This window comes from Mytilus edulis, chromosome 13 (genome assembly GCF_963676685.1).
Source record: "Mytilus edulis chromosome 13, xbMytEdul2.2, whole genome shotgun sequence".
Lineage (NCBI taxonomy): Eukaryota > Metazoa > Mollusca > Bivalvia > Mytilida > Mytilidae > Mytilus > Mytilus edulis.
The window spans coordinates 41,401,986-41,417,968 of record NC_092356.1 but is presented as its reverse complement, the minus strand read 5'-3'; the positions used below and the strand labels follow the sequence as shown (position 1 = coordinate 41,417,968).

At 33.9% G+C, this 15,983-nt stretch overlaps 2 protein-coding genes across 2 annotated transcripts; both read right to left on the bottom strand.

Annotated features, from left to right (window-relative positions):
* Positions 1–7,707: 7,707 nt before the first annotated feature.
* On the bottom strand, positions 7,708–8,328 carry LOC139500328 (uncharacterized). The gene has a single exon (XM_071289068.1). It carries the CDS (start codon positions 8,326–8,328, stop codon positions 7,708–7,710), a length of 621 nt encoding a protein of 206 aa, XP_071145169.1.
* Positions 8,329–12,489: 4,161 nt separating this feature from the next.
* LOC139501558 (sodium/calcium exchanger regulatory protein 1-like) lies at positions 12,490–15,693 on the bottom strand. Its single transcript, XM_071290676.1, has 4 exons — positions 15,535–15,693; positions 14,679–14,866; positions 14,269–14,367; positions 12,490–13,099 (listed from the first exon to the last, which is right to left on the bottom strand). Exons 1-4 carry the CDS (start codon positions 15,602–15,604, stop codon positions 13,046–13,048), a joined length of 411 nt encoding a protein of 136 aa, XP_071146777.1. The 5' UTR covers positions 15,605–15,693; the 3' UTR covers positions 12,490–13,045.
* Between the last annotated feature and the right edge of the window lie 290 nt (positions 15,694–15,983).

The window sequence follows — 15,983 nt, the reverse complement described above, 5'->3', positions numbered from 1 at the left end:
ACAAATTAAAATCGTAATCACGAATTGTTTAGTTCGTTATCACAGATTAATTTTTTTTCCGAATTTATGGAATTGGTTATAACAGCTTTTGTTATGTGTAATAACGGATTTATTTCGTTACTAGTACAATTACTTTTATTTCGAGATTACAGATTTAAAGAGTAATAGATTTATTATATATTTTTGGGAGGTCCTTAATGGGCTTCCGTACTATCCTGATATTTACCGTGTTTTTCATTTAATTCATATAAAAACGTATAACACATAGTAATTTGTCTAGAAATTTTCCATCAATATCATATTCAGATGTTGCAACATAAGTATTTAAAAGTATCTTGCAAGCTATTAATATTTCAATATATTATCAAATACGGTCATGATTCAACATTAAACTCCATATCACTTAAATAAGCTGAATAATATTGCAAACTAAACCTTTTCTTCCATATTTTTATAATGTAAATTTGTTTATTTTGCAATTTAGCAGCAGTTCAAGAAGAATCTTCTGGATACCCGTCTCCAATAGTTCCTAGCGGATCAAGGTATACATCAATTATGTGTTCTGATCGTGCGCAGATGTACGTGTTTCAGTCAACTGAACCAAATGATCCTAGAAACATACAGATCCTACTGCTTCCGCTTTCTGAAGAAAAAAATGGTATTCAGGAGTCAGTCCGCTATTATAATAATTCAGCTGTTTGCAATATTAGAGGCACGTATTTAACAAATAGGTAATTTTAAATAGAAATGCATCTATAATTTTTCAGCATTATGTTGAAATAAAGGTCTGTTGCTTTCGATGTGGTTGAGAATGTAACTTTCAGCATCAAAGTTTGATTGTTTATAAATATATATTTACCAATAAAGCTAGTTAATTAACACAATGCTTTGATAATATGTCAGATATCGAAGTTTGAATCAAGAAAAAATTTGAGATGACACCAGACGAATACAAGTTAAAAAAAAATACGATGTGTGAACTCATGTGCCCTGAAAAATTAGGAAAGGGTAAATCACTGCGCTTTCATTAAGACTTTCATTCCTTCTTTTCTTCGTTCGTTTGACTTGCTACATGTCCCTTCCTTATAATGTTTTTATTGCAATATTGCCCATTTCAAATGTTGATGCCCATGTCCGATGAATTCCAGAGAATGGTCGAGATTGGTAATCGCAAAATAAATTGAACATTGATAATTACTGCTTATCTTGATCGTTTGTGATACAAATATATCGTTCTTCAGTTATTTTAAATTGTTCAGCTTATTTTTTATTCATTTGTTAGAATCTATTTGAGATCGAGTTTTTTAAACCCAGAAAAAGTGAAGTCATTGAAAATTTAGGCGTTGTCGTGAATAATAATGGAACTAGTTGATTTAAATGAGATATATTTTGAAAACTTTATTTAATTGGTTTATTATTTGCTTCTTGTGAGTTAGGAGTAACAAACAATCGTATTTACTTATACATATATATAATTTCATCTTTATAAAACACATCAGTGACGCTTGAATAAAAAACCCAGTAGATCGAAAACCATTGAGCTCTCAAATTCCGATATGTTTCTTTCAATCTAGTAAGTCAGTATCGTGTTCACATGATGTGGTCACCATGTTACTTGCATCTATAACATTTAATTTGATATTAAGAACACCACAGAAGCAATGGGACGTTTTATTAATAATAATTCTTTATTCCGTAAGCAAATATACAGCTCATAGGATTAAATACATACACAAATTTAATACAGTTTACATAAACATATACAGCATTAATATATAGCGGAGTTTGGCATACAATTTACATTTGTAATAAAGGTACATAACAAAAATCAAGTGTTACGAATTTTCTCTAAAATACAGTTGTATGCATTGTTATGTAAAGCCACTGTAAAAAAAATTTTGCGCTTACACATGTATGATTACAGGAGCAAAATAGCGAGAAGGATTGATTAATTCTGATATCAATAATTCTGTTGAAATATACGTCTACAAACATAATAAATCAATAATTCTGTTGAAATATACGTCTACAAACATAATAAATTTGCTGTCAATCTAAACATCAAAAGGTTTTATGTAACCAACGATATATATATACTTGTATGACATTTAATTTGATGATGTTGATATAAATCAATTGACATTTGATAGTTTTTAACCCCCACAAATTATTAGCGCTGTCATTTCTTTTTTACAAAGCAAAGTTGAACTAATTCGTTTTGGTATAACGTTTAGCATCGCAATGTAAACCAGTGAAGAACGTGAGGTGACCAGCAACAGTGACACGCATAACAAGCCGTAACATCTACTGATCGAATATTTTAAATTGTACAAAATTAAGACAAATTAAATGTTTAGAAAAGTAACTGTTACTGTGGATGTTATGTTCTATGTGTTTTACCATAAATATGTGACTTATGTAAATATAAATGTTTACGTAAAAAAGGATCCCTTATTCTTTGAATTAAATAAACAGATATAACTGATTCAAATTGATAGTTTATGCAAATAAAAATGTTGTATAATTTGCTAATGAGACAACTGCGTACAGAGACCAAGGAACAAAGATTCAACACAGTTCAGGCAATCGTGCGACCTTTAACAATAGGCAAAACCCACAAAGAATTACAAAGAGCAAACCAAAAGCCCGATTTACAATCCAGTATTGAATGGAAATGGATAATGGTAGACGTTTCCGGGATAAGTCACATACAAGTACTTGAATGAAGCGGAGTTAATTAAATATGGTTGTTAGCATTAACCCCGAGAGTGGTATTACATCACAAAATATGATACAATGAAAAGCAGCTTAAAAAGATATCGATACTAAACTTGAGAATAAGAATATCAAAAGTACAAAATACAAAGTTACGATCGTATAGTGTAAACAGCTAATAAAAGTATTTTTACCCATCTTGTGATGTTGAGAGAGAAACATATATATAGGAAGAAAAAGAAGAATTAGGATATCCATGGTACGAAACATAGAAGAGGCCATGCATACTAGTAACTCTACTTTTAGTGCCATAGGATATTTTTTACACTTTTATTGAGTTAGCATATATGTAGACAGGTTTTTTTGGTCTTATATTAAAAATAAACACCTCAGGATCAATGGATTCGTTTTATTGTGAAGTATGAAATGATCCTGCAATACAAATACCAATAATAATCAGTACAAAGAAAGATAACTCTATTCATTCTAGATGACAATACCTAAACTACAATACTCAAATATTTCCTGCTGAACAACTAATGTTTTTCATGTTTTATACTTACAAATCTATTCATAGAAAAATATTCTTCTGATCATAAATTGCACATTTCAACATTCAACATATTGAATTCTACCAAATATTCTTCTGATGGTCGTGGTATTCTATTCAAAATAATAACAACATAATATGTCAAATTGATAGAACTTCAGTAGTTTTTTTCTATATGTGAATGGGATTTTGAGTAAATAAGCATATTCACATGCAGAAAAAGTCTCTTCACCGCCTTAAACGTCGCGTGCTTTTACGCGCATATTTATATAAAAATCGTTATATGTACAATAGGAATCTGATTTTCAGTAGTTGTCGTTTGAAGATATTGTTCATAAGTGTTTCTCGTTTCTCGTTTTTTATATAAATTAGACCGTTAGTTTAACCATTTGCATGTGCACATTGACAATATTTGAGTTAGTCGAGTAACGAAACAAGTACCCAAACCGGTTAAAATGTAGGCACGGCCTTTATTACGCTTTCTATCAGACTTGTCGTAACGGTATAGTGTTGGTGAAACTTGTATATCACAAATTATTTACCAACTATCATCACTGACCGAACAAGTAAATTCTACATTTTGGCCAAAGCACCTTACTACATATACCCTAAACCTTCACGAGTCTGGTAGCATACTCAACTCCACTTTTGCAAACTGCATAATCATAGTAAAAAATAAAATGGAGAAGGAAATGAGGAATGTGCCAACAAACAACAACACGACCATAGAGCAGACAACAGCAGAAGGTCACCAACAGGTCTTCAATACAACGAGAAATTCCCGCACCCGGGGGCGTCCTTCAGCTGGCCCCTAAACAAATATATACTAGTTCAGTGATAATGAACGCCATACTAAACTCCAAATTGTACACAAGAAACTAAAAGTTAAAATAATACAAGACTAACAAAGGCCAGAGGTGTTGTGTAAAGTGGATAAAATGCGTTGTGTATAGATTGTGTTTATTCTAACGTCTAGCCATTGCTACAATGTAACGTCATAAATCAGGTAGCAAGGTTAACATGTATATATATTCGCGCTAAATTTCCGAATCTTTCGGGGCCGGCAAAAGTTAAAATATGAAATTATTAATTACTTTAAATGTCAATCGAATAGATATTACTGAAAATTAAATAATTAATTGTCTTTCTAAAGCAAATTAAAATAATTCACTTATTAAATTCACTTTTAACGAAGTCTATCACTTTTGGGTAGTCCATTTCTTGATGTTCTCTCGAGCTCGAACAATGCCTCTAGTTTTAGTAGAACTCTTGTTAATCTCTCTGTTCAAGTATCATCATTTTTGTCTTCTAAATTGTTAATGTTTGTTCGGATTTCGAGCGGGTACAGTTTTACTATAGGACGTGGATTTCCACTTCATCTCCAACTTGAATAGTTTGTAAATTTTTTCCTGCTTGGCGATGAAACTCTCTTAGCGTCGTTATATACTCGGATTTCTACCGGTTCCAAAAATGCTCCATTAAACTCGACTGTTTATTCAAATGTTTATGCAGTTCTTGTTTTCCACTATTCACGGCAATGTACTCAATATTCGGCTGTGGATACGGCGTTAAAGTTATTCTTCTTCCGTACAGTAAGTGTGATGGAGTTAACAGCTCCTCGTCCTTAATATCCGGTGATACGTAGGTCAATGGTCTATCATTAATGATGGCTTCTGTTTCTGTCAGAATTGTTTGAAGCTATCCATGGTAACGTAAGATCTGGCTTATGTTTTCCTCAAACAAGTTTTTGTAATTCCTATTAAGCGTTCCCACCATCCACCATACCAGGACGCTCTTTTCGGTATAAATCTCCAATTTGTTCCATATGTTGACAACGTATCGTTTAACGATGGTGATTGGGTTCTTTTTTTTTATGTTTCCGAGGCGGCTAAATGATGTCGAGGCGTTATTCGAAATCATGATGTGTGGTCTAGATTTACGACTAGCAAATCTTCTAAAGGTTTGTAAAAAGGATTTTTCTGATAAGTCCGGTACAACTTCCAGGTGTACGGCTCTCGTTGAAGCCCAAGTAAATAGACATATAAAAAAATTGTTTTCAGTATCATGTGTATCTCCAACGTACAGCGCTCCTGTAAAGTCGACGAAGGTAATTGTAAAAGGCGGCGCTTCCAGTAATTGAACTTTTAGGAGTGGCGGCGGATCAGATGCTGTATATGGTTTACTGTTGATATTTCGACAAATTACGCAATTTCGCAAAATTCCTCTTACGTATTGGCGAATTCGGTGTATCCAATAAGTTTGTCGTATCTGAGTCACTGTTGATAAAACTCCTGAGTGTTTCATGTACTTGTGTATATCAAGAAGAACTAATTTCGTAAAAGGATGACTTCTAGGTAACAAATAAGGAAATTTCGTATATTCACAAACAGGTGCGTTATGAATTTTCCCTCCACAGCAAATTGCGTCTTTGTTATTCAGGTACAATATAAGATGTCTAACTAAAACATTAGGTTTAGTATCCTTTAATTTCAAGTATAACATTTCGTCCTTAAATGAAGTTCTTTGGCAATTTAATATCCAACACTCTGTTGCATCCTGCAATTCCTCTCTTGAAACGTATTTTGCCTTATTTCTCTGTAATATTGGCGAACGGCAATTTCGTATAAATCGTAATAGATAAGCTGTTATTCGTAGTAATTTTGATAATTTACTATATCTAGTAATTTGCACAATTTGGTGTATTCCTTGTTGATTATCTACTTCATTGAATTGTCCGCTGTCCTTGAATCTTCTATATCTGTACTGGTTAGTAATACTATTGTGTCATTTGGCTTCCACGACGGCCATTTTAATTTATCAGTGATCCATTCGGGTCCGTTGAACCATAGTGTGTTCTTTTCAAACTGTAACACGCTGAGTCCTCTAGTAAGAAGGTCAGCTGGATTATCTTTCGTTGGGCAATATCTCCATTCTTGTGTACTGGTTAATTTGCGTATTTCCGTTACTCTATTTCGTATAAACCTTTTCAATTGCTTTGAGGTGATAACCACTGTAGAACTATCAGACTGTTTGACCAAAACGTTATGTCATCTATGTGTAAAACTGATTTAACGTGATCGGTTAGTCGTGCTCCAATCAATGCGGCCATTAATTCCAGCTGTGGTAGTGTCAGTTGTTTAAGCGGTACTACTCTATTCTTTGCAATAACTAAAGATGAGTCATGATGGTTACATATGTAAACAGTTGCTCCGTATGCAGTTGTACTAGCGTCTAAAAAAACGTGAAGTTGGGTTTTCTGATTTGGTAAATTGGGGAAATACGGTCTTTTCAATTCTGTATAAGTCGTTTTCTCCAAATCCTTGGCTATTAATTTTTCCATGTTGTCTGTATTTCTAATGGTAGTGGCTCATCACATTCGTACTTCTGTTCCCACAATGTCTGCATTAAAAATTTTGCTCGTACGGATACAGGGCTAAGTAATCCTAGCGGATCGTAAATACGTGACGACTGTTTAAGAATTTCACGTTTCCTAATATTTGGTAGTTCAATATCAAATAAGTCGACTTTTTGAAAAGTGATCGTATCTTTAACTGTATCCCATTTCAGTCCAAGTATTTTGAAAAAAGTTTCTTTTTCACATACGTTATGTTGTTTGGCTAAATCTGTAGGTTTTGAGCAATTTGAACTCCAGACTCCGACATCAATGATGTACAAAATACTTTGCGGCGTCATCTTCATTTTCCAAACTGGACAAAATGTTATCCACGTAAAGGTCATTTTTTATCATTGCTGATATATTTGTGTTGCATGCATCTATGTGTTTAAGCAGTGTTGTATTTAGGATGAACGGTGAACTTGTTGCACCATACAAAATAGATGTAAATCGATATGTTGTAAGAGTACTGATGGGATTATCTGTGTCGCTCAACCAAAAACAGCGTGTAAAATCTCGATCTTTCTCATCTAATCCAATATGTAAGAAAGCTTTTTCAATGTCTGTGCTTATTGCGTACTTCTTGGTTCTCAATCCCATTAATATGTTTGTCAAGTCGTTCAAGTCTGATGGAGTTGACATTAGGCAATCATTCAGAGTTGCGTGATCTTGCGATTTTTTACAGCTACAGTCGTACACTATACGAATTGGCGTTGTTGTCGAATCCTTTTTTACGGCATGATGTGGTATAGGGAGTGCTTTGACCATTGTCGTGTTTATCGTTTACCTTCTCTATGAACCCTCTCTTCATTTGGTCTTCAATAATTTCTAAATATTTTCTTAGTAAATGTGGTTCACGACTTAGTCTTTTAATTGTGCTTTCGGTCATTTCTTTAGCGATCATGATGTTTGAAGGTAAGTCCGGATGATCCAGTTTCCATGGCAACTTGGCAAAATAACGTTCGTTTTCAAATTTGATACAATCTTGTTGATAAGTCTTTACAAAACTCTCCTCATCGTCCTGTTGTGGTAAACGTATTCCTAACGATTATAGATTCCAGAATTTCTCGATCTCGCTTTCCTCTGCATGGTGTGAAGGAATATTCAAAAGAACTGAGGAAGTAAAGGATTTCTTTCCGTTTCTTATTACGGGTCCAGATAACAAGTAACCAATTTTTGATGCTACGGCTGTAGGTCCATTCCCTCTAATCACGTGATCTTGAACTATATCCCAATAATAATCAGCTCCTACCAAGAGTGAAATTTCAAAGCTATCAGCGTTATTTGCAGGATGTGCGAGCTTTAAATCTTTCAAGTATGGCAAATTGCGTGTCAGGTATTTCGTCTGGTTTTGAAGTAGGACTGCAATATCTGGAACAATCAATGTATTAATGTTTACAATCTCACCTTTGTCAGTTTGTAGTTGAACGGTTGCTGTATCCAAATGGCGTATATTATTTTCCTTGTCTCCAAAAGCTGACAGTTCAATTGTGTCCCTTCCGCTTGGTCTTATCTGTAATTTTTCGGCTATTCTCTGAGTGATGAATGAACGTTGGGCACCTTCGTCAAATAAAATACTAGTTTCTATGATCTGTTTCCCGTAAAATATTGGTGCGATAGCTGTTTTCAATAAAACGCTTGTGTGTTGTGAGGTATACATTACTGCCATTTCTGGTTCTTCTGTTTTTACCAAGCTTACAACGGTTAATTTCTCCTTGCTGTCCTGTCCTTTTCCATCTGTAGCTTGTTCCCCGTAAATACTGGTGTGATGTTTCTTATTTCTTACATCGGTTACGCGATTTACACTAGGAAACACCGTGGTTTCCTAGACAATTGAAACTTTTTTTCTTTTGCTTTACGATGTTCAGTCTTTCATTCACGTCAAAAATTATCGTGCAATCTCCCGGAAAATATGCACCAGTGCAGTAGATGCATGGACGTTTTTTGTCAATGAAACGTGGATTGTTTGTATTGAAATTTCGCTGTGTTGTATTACGAGCTTCGGTCAGAAATGTTGCGGTAGTATGTAAACCGTCGCTGTGGGTAAATTGTCCCGCTTCAAGAATTCTCGCTTCTTTTGTGATGGCTTTTCTGAGGTTGTTTAGGGTTATATGATCGCTATCATATTCACGGGCAATACTTTTTCTCGTTTCTTCTGGTAGTTTACTAATGATTATAGGTACTAGTTACGCGCCATACATTTCTTGTGTTTGACCCAAACATTCAAGACCTCTTACGTACGTTTCTAGGTGGTCTCTATACCTTCTTAGGCTGTTTAAATCATTTGACGGTGAAGGAAGATCCATTAAAGCTTTCATGTAGGCATGAATAATCTTGTGAGGCGATCCAAAACGCTCTTTGAGCAAATTAACGGCAGTGGTGTAATCGGCATTTGTCAGTGCGAAACCTTCAATAGTTTGGGCGGCATGACCATGGAGTTGGGCCTTCAAGTAACTAAATTTCTGTATCTCGGTCAAAGTACTGTTGAAATGAATAGTTGATTCATAGGAATCCCAAAAGTTTTGCCATTGTAAAATTTTCCCATCAAAGCGCGGTAAATCAAGTTTATGTAATCTGTGTGATTTTGACTGCTATTTGATACTGAAGATTTGAAAAGCCTTGGTTGTACAAGTTAAGGTATACTGACTTTTCCTGTTTTAACAAACCGATTTTCTACAAATGCAAAAGTGTAGGAGAATGATTTGTTGTGTTTCAGCCCAAAATACCTGACCGAAGAAGAAGTCTTTACTCATTGCATATTTAATAAAACAAATAGAAATACCATTGAATTTTAAGATTGGGCGAATGCTTTGATCTTTTCTCAGATACCAAGACCAAGTATGTTGTCTCTTATGAAATGAAGTTCAATGTAAACACTTCACACACAGACAAAAGGACTTTACACTGTTGAGTATAGGCAATAGAAGTTATATAATGTTCTAATCTCGTAAATACATTTGGAATACCGACACAACGCCATACCTTACGGATTCGCTTCAACTCCATAAAAAAATCAATACCTAGGTAAATTATAGAGTACGCGTCGCATGCTGTATATATGCATCGACAGCCATGCCAATACATGATCAATTTTGAAAGTCATTCAAAAAGTCCAAATAGGGAATTAAATGTAGTCGGTAGGTTTATAAATCGAACATCCATAGTACTGTTTTCTTAAATATCTATACTGCAAAACTCTGTCGCATATTAGTGAGTCACAGACACATCGTATCAATCAACCAATTCTTGATAAGACCATACAACATGCAAAGTGTTGATTTTAGTTGTTCTTTCTCTTACCCTTGCTTTAGTAGTTTTATTGTAAGGAGCAATCCTCTTTTAAGAGAATATTTAGGAGCGACACGTATCAATTGGGATAATTCAATGAGAGGTTTAGCTAGCTTTTACACCAGGTTTAATCCACCATTTATGACAGTTGTTATCCATTCGTTTTATGTGTTTGAGCTTTCGATTTTGCCATTTGGTTAGGGATTTTCCTTTTTCAGTGAATTTTCAACGTCACGTTTGTCGTATGTCCTTGGTAGACGTCAACCATATATTTCAATATTAGAATAAAGAATCAGATATGAACCAGACCTTCATGTCACGGTGGTATCCTTACTTTCGTGTTCACTGAGATATATGAGAGTTTCAAAGATTCATCTTACTTTCGTCTCAGTGAGCGTTTTGTATAAATTTGTATTTAAACGTGTGCAAAACATTTCACAGCGGTTTTATACATATAGATTCCACAACTGCAAAGAGTGTATTACGATATTTCTCCACTCGAAACAGTAAAATTTTAATATTTAAAGTGCGAAGCTTGCCGAGCTTTTTAAATAATTATATTTTAACTGTTGAGAGTGGAGAAATATCGTAATACACGAGTTACAGTGGTGGAATATGTTTCTCTTATGATTTTTATCCTTTTTTTTGAAAGATTTGAGGAAAGTTGTGTACTTTTGATGTGACGTCATCAGGCATGGTCGCCTTTTTTCATGACTGTCACAATAAGAAAGCTCAGAAGAAAACAAGAAAATTTAACGTCACTATAGTAGTGTTTCGGGTTAGTCGACCTCTCGTATGTGGAGGTGTGATAAGCATAGCTGACGTAGAAAAATTCCACAGCGTCCAAGTTCGAAAGAAAGCACGTACCGGATCTCAAGACATTCCTTACAAAACGAAGAATAACATGTAGTCTTTACAACACAATCATTTGCAGTGAACAGAATTTTCACTGGTGAGGAGAGATCAGGAGAAATATTTTTCTCACACTGGTCAGGAAATGTGAAAATAGCACAAAAAATTGAAAATTTTTCTTTAATTATTCATCCCTAACTCTTATTAATTTAACTATCTATTTACATTATATCACAGATCAAATGCATTCGTATATTGTGTGTTAATTTGTGTTACTACATTTTTTGATTGCGTTAAGCCATTCCAATTGATAGTTTATAGTGAGTATTTCTATGTTGTGATGTTATACTATTGTTTCAGAAAAGGGAGATGGTTTGGTACCAGTAAAACGTTTAATCCTGCTGCAATTGTTTGCAACTGTCCTAAGTCAGGAATATGGTGCTCAGTGGTTGTCGTCTGTTTGTTTATGTGGTTCATAGGTGTTTCTAGTTTCTCGTATTTTATATCAGACCGTTGGTTTCCAAGTCACAATTTATAAAAGTAAACCATTCTAGGTCAATTTTCGGTTTTCAACACAGAGCCCAGGCTCACATCGAACAGCAAGCTTTAAAGGGCCCTAAAATATAATAGTGTATAACCATTCAAACATTGAAAAAAAACCGGTCTAATCTATATAAACAAATGAAGAAAAAAAAATTTAAGTCATGGTACGGTCTTTAACACGGAGCCTAGGCTCACACCGAACAGCAATTTATAAAAGGCCCCAAATACTACTTTTGTAAAACCATTCAAACGGGAAAACCAACGGGTTAATCTATATAAAAAATATGTATTTGAAATTATGTCTAAATACCAGTCAAAACAGATTACAGCAACTTAAATTGTTCATTCCTTCATATTCGGATATCAAGCAAAAAATGACATGTTAGTTATATTTACATATATAAAAAGAAGATGTGACATGATTGCCCATGAGAAAAATCTTCATAAGAGACCAAATCACACAGAAATAACAACTTCAGGCTCAAGCCTTCAACAAGCCCATATCGCATACTAGTCAGCTATAAAAAGCCGAAAATGACAAATGTAAAACAATATAAACGAGAAAACTAACTGCCAAATTTATGTACTACAAAATGAACAAAAACATATACATGTTTGTAACACAGCAACAAACGGCAACCACTGAATTGCAGGTTCCTGACTATTGACAGTCACATACGTATGACACACAGCTCATATTGTTTTGTGCTGAACTTGTGCAATGTCGCAAATTAATTTAGGTGTTCGTTGTTGTTTTTTTTTTTGCTTTACATGTAGAACTGTACTATCATTATTATTTAGTTATGTATTTCTTTGTCCTGGGTGTTCTTGCATGTATTTGTTTGAATTCCTGTCACGTAATGATGATTTCATTTTAGCGATATTTGTTAACATTGTCATAAAAGTGGGAGGTTTTTCTATCCATAAAACTAGGTTCAACCTATCATTTCTTCATAAAAAGTCTGTTCCAATTCATGAGTAAATTGCAATTTTTATCAAATAGTCTGTTTCTAAGTTTGTTGGCATTCGTTTTAGTATTATTTCTGTTATTTGTTCGTTTCCTATTTTGGATGATGGATTTCCTCGGTTTTTGGTTTGTGACATGGATTTGTTTCAGTTAAATCGATTTATGACTATTAACCAGCAATATACTAATAATGTCTTTATTCAACTCATCAGATGGATACAAATAGAAATGCATCTAACAAAAAATAGTGGACATGGCCGGGTACTTGAACATCGTAAAAACAATAAAATATAGATCTGAGAGTACTCGAAGATACTGACAGTTAGTTCAAAGCTAATAACAACTAATAAAATAATAATGCATCTAAGACTAAATTATCAATCAATAAACAATTGGATACATCCTTGCATTTAAGTACCTAATATGCATATAAGGACAAAATAAATCTTTGCATGTAAACACTAGTAAGGATATTTTGATGTCAAATACATATCCTGTATGGTTCGACAGCATTTTAAAAAGTGCATTTAAAATGAATAAAGACATTATCCACATTTATGTATTTTAAATTATCACGATTCAAACGAATTAAATAGCACTTGTTTGATAATAAAAACCACACAAATCTAAAGTCGGTTTATGAACACTTTAGTTTTCACAGCATACAAAAACACACTTAGGTGACGATATCCATCTTGATAAGCAGCCGTTTTGCTTTGGTTGATTCTCCTCTCTTTTAAATTTTATCATATTTCCTGGTACATGTGACTCCATTACCTGCTGTCAATTTCTGAAATAAATAAAAAAAAATGTAATAGAAACATCGGCATAAATTGTTATTTCTACGAGAAAAACAAATTCAGCCCTTGTAAAAGGACTTTTTTTTTATTTTATTTTTCTTTCGATTAATACTTCTTTTGGTTCCTATCTATAGTTTCATTAAAACTAGTAGCGGAAACAAAGAAAATTTTCAGCAAGTTACTTACAAAAGAGAATAGCATGCCTGTAGATTAAATGAGATTGGTCTATTTTGCAAATAGCTTGAGAGGAAAAGGTCCAAACAAAAACCTCCAAACGGGCAAGTGAGCGATTTAAAAAAAACAATTGGTACCAGTTTTCTGATATTGGTCATATGATGCAATATTTATTGTAAGTCAAGTTACCGTATGATTGATTAGACAACAAGTGGTGGACTTCAGAGTTTGACCAGTTGAATACTATTTTGTTGCATGTGTAATGGTGGTCACTTTGTTTACTTGTCTATATTCTAGGGACATTGGTTAACTTTAGAATTGCTTATAGTTCCGTAACTCTTTCTTCCGAGACCGGCCATGAAATTATCCTTGTCGGGACTTCCTGTTCTGGCACGTGCCCGGCCGGGCTCGTTGTCCATAGGAACTATAAGTATGACGTCATTCACCGGGTTCTGGGCAGTCTACACTAAGGATTTGAAATGAGCAGACGCTCATACTTTGGTTTGCGATGCCACGGTAACCTTCATTTATACAAGTAGACTAGCCACCACCGTATATTTATTTATGTAAACTTATGTTCAACCATAATGTATGTCTTCAAATAAACATCTTGTTTACATTTACGTAGTTTTACGTACTTTGTCCAATATCCCAGAACTTGGGTAGACAACGGGAAAACGAAGCCAGTGGAAACTTCCACTCCCGTTACACATGCATATGGTAGAATAAAAACACAGCATTTGTTTAGATTTCATCTTATAAGTTGCATTAACACAAAGTTAGTCAACGGGCATTGTTCAATTTAAGTGATGTATTTTCGTTTTTCAAAAGTCAAATATTAATGTAAGAAAGAATGTTAATTGCAAGACCATCAAGCATTAAATAAATATTCTCCTTTGACGTATTTTATGTATATATATATTTTTGAATATGGACACAAGTTACAAATCAACTTTAAAACTAAGATAACGTTGGTTAAAGTTACCATGATAAGTTGGCCGCCTTCTAGAGCCCTCACATTGACAGATTCAAATGATCCTTTTTGTTCTTCAATTAGTTTGTCACCATCTAGTTTGTATATCACCTAAAAGGTAAAAACAAACAAAATCTGCATCATTGACTTCATTTCAGATATACAATCAAAAGCATGAAATGCGCATCTGGTGCAGAAAAATTGGAACCGTTTATGTCATTGCATGTTCCCAAACTTAATTTCCAATTAAACACGAAAATAGTTCCTCAAGTAACGATTAAATATCTTGACGAATTTCGCTGGCTTTTTGAAATATTAATGTATTATTTAAAAGGAGTCAACAAAGTGCATACCGATAAGCAGACATTTTGTAATAACTTCATTTGAAAGTCATGTAACTTTGTTGAGCAAATATAGGGTACCTTTAATGGACTACCATCAATTGCAGATTGTGATGATTCTTCTCCGACTGCAGCTTTCGTTTCCGTTGTTCCCATTGGCGTTGTTGTGATAATTGTGACGTCATTTCCAGACACCTTGATTTCTTGCGTTATATCGTTATCTGGGGTCAAAACTTTTAAAGCTTTCGCCTTCACCTCGTCTTGAAGTCCTGGAATATTGTGTTATCATTATATTACAATAACAAATATCTATGGCGCTTTAAAAAGTAATGAAATGTGTGTTATGGTGTTTATGACAATGAGGGGCGAAACTTATACCAGAGGTATATTCAAACTCATAAATCAAAATTAAAATGACAACGCCATGGCTAAATATGAAAAAGAAACTCAGACAAACAATAGTGATCAATAGTACACACAACACAACTTAAAACTAAGCAACAAGAACCCCACCAAAAACTGTGGGTGATCTCAGGTGCTCCGGAAGGGTAAGCCGATCCTGCTCCACATGAGAAATTGTTGCACACTTTTGTTTTGATGCAGGTCCTGACTGTTTGTATTTTCTTAGTGCTTAAAAAATACAAAACGAACAGTAAAACGTATTTGAAGTCTTCTTTGGATGTAATCTTTGAAGAAACAAATCTGTAAATGTTCTTTATTTTTTTTCAAATATGTAAACTTGTGGAAAATATGAGAATAGGCATTCCAGAAAAATGTCAGAGGGAAAATATTTCACAAGATATTGATAAAGATGCCCTTGCTCTAAATCTGAAACCAGCTATAAGGATATTAATTGCATAATAATTAGAGTAACGGAGAATAGCTGAAGGCAGTCTGGTTGAAATATACCATAACAAATAATCCCATATTAACTTACCTAATGCATCTAAGTACTCCTGAAGTTTTTCTCCAGAAGAAAGTTTCCATTTTCCGTTAAGAGCTGCCATCTCGAAACTAATCTGTCTTGTTCTGGTTTAAAACGCGTTTTATCAATGAGTTTATCGATTTACTACATGTGTTTTACTTTACTTTTAAAGTTTATTTGAATGGATAGCAGGTTGGTCAAACAAACCGTTGATAAATAACTTCCTAAGTTTGACATTCGGAAAAAGAGATAACGTTGTTCAGGTGTAAAATGGGGGTACTCTCTACTATTACTGGCAATAAATATGTTTAAGAAAGGGATTTTATATACTTTACATATCATATCGATTAAAAGGCATAATATAAATATTCCTTACGAAGAGATCCAAGAGAAATCTTTTGTAAAAAAATGAAAATGCGAAAGTGTTTTTGTAGAACCTAAAAAGATACCCATTTTCAGTT

Coding starts and splice junctions, on each gene's coding strand:
- LOC139500328 (XM_071289068.1), bottom strand. CDS start 8,328: ATGGCAGTAATGTATACCTCACAACACACAAGCGTTTTATTGAAAACA.
- LOC139501558 (XM_071290676.1), bottom strand. CDS start 15,604: ATGGCAGCTCTTAACGGAAAATGGAAACTTTCTTCTGGAGAAAAACTT. Junction 14,368..14,678: donor TTGATGGTAGTCCATTAAAG/GTACCCTATATT, acceptor TTTACCTTTTAG/GTGATATACAAACTAGATGG. Junction 13,100..14,268: donor AAGGCGGCCAACTTATCATG/GTAACTTTAACC, acceptor TATTTATTTCAG/AAATTGACAGCAGGTAATGG.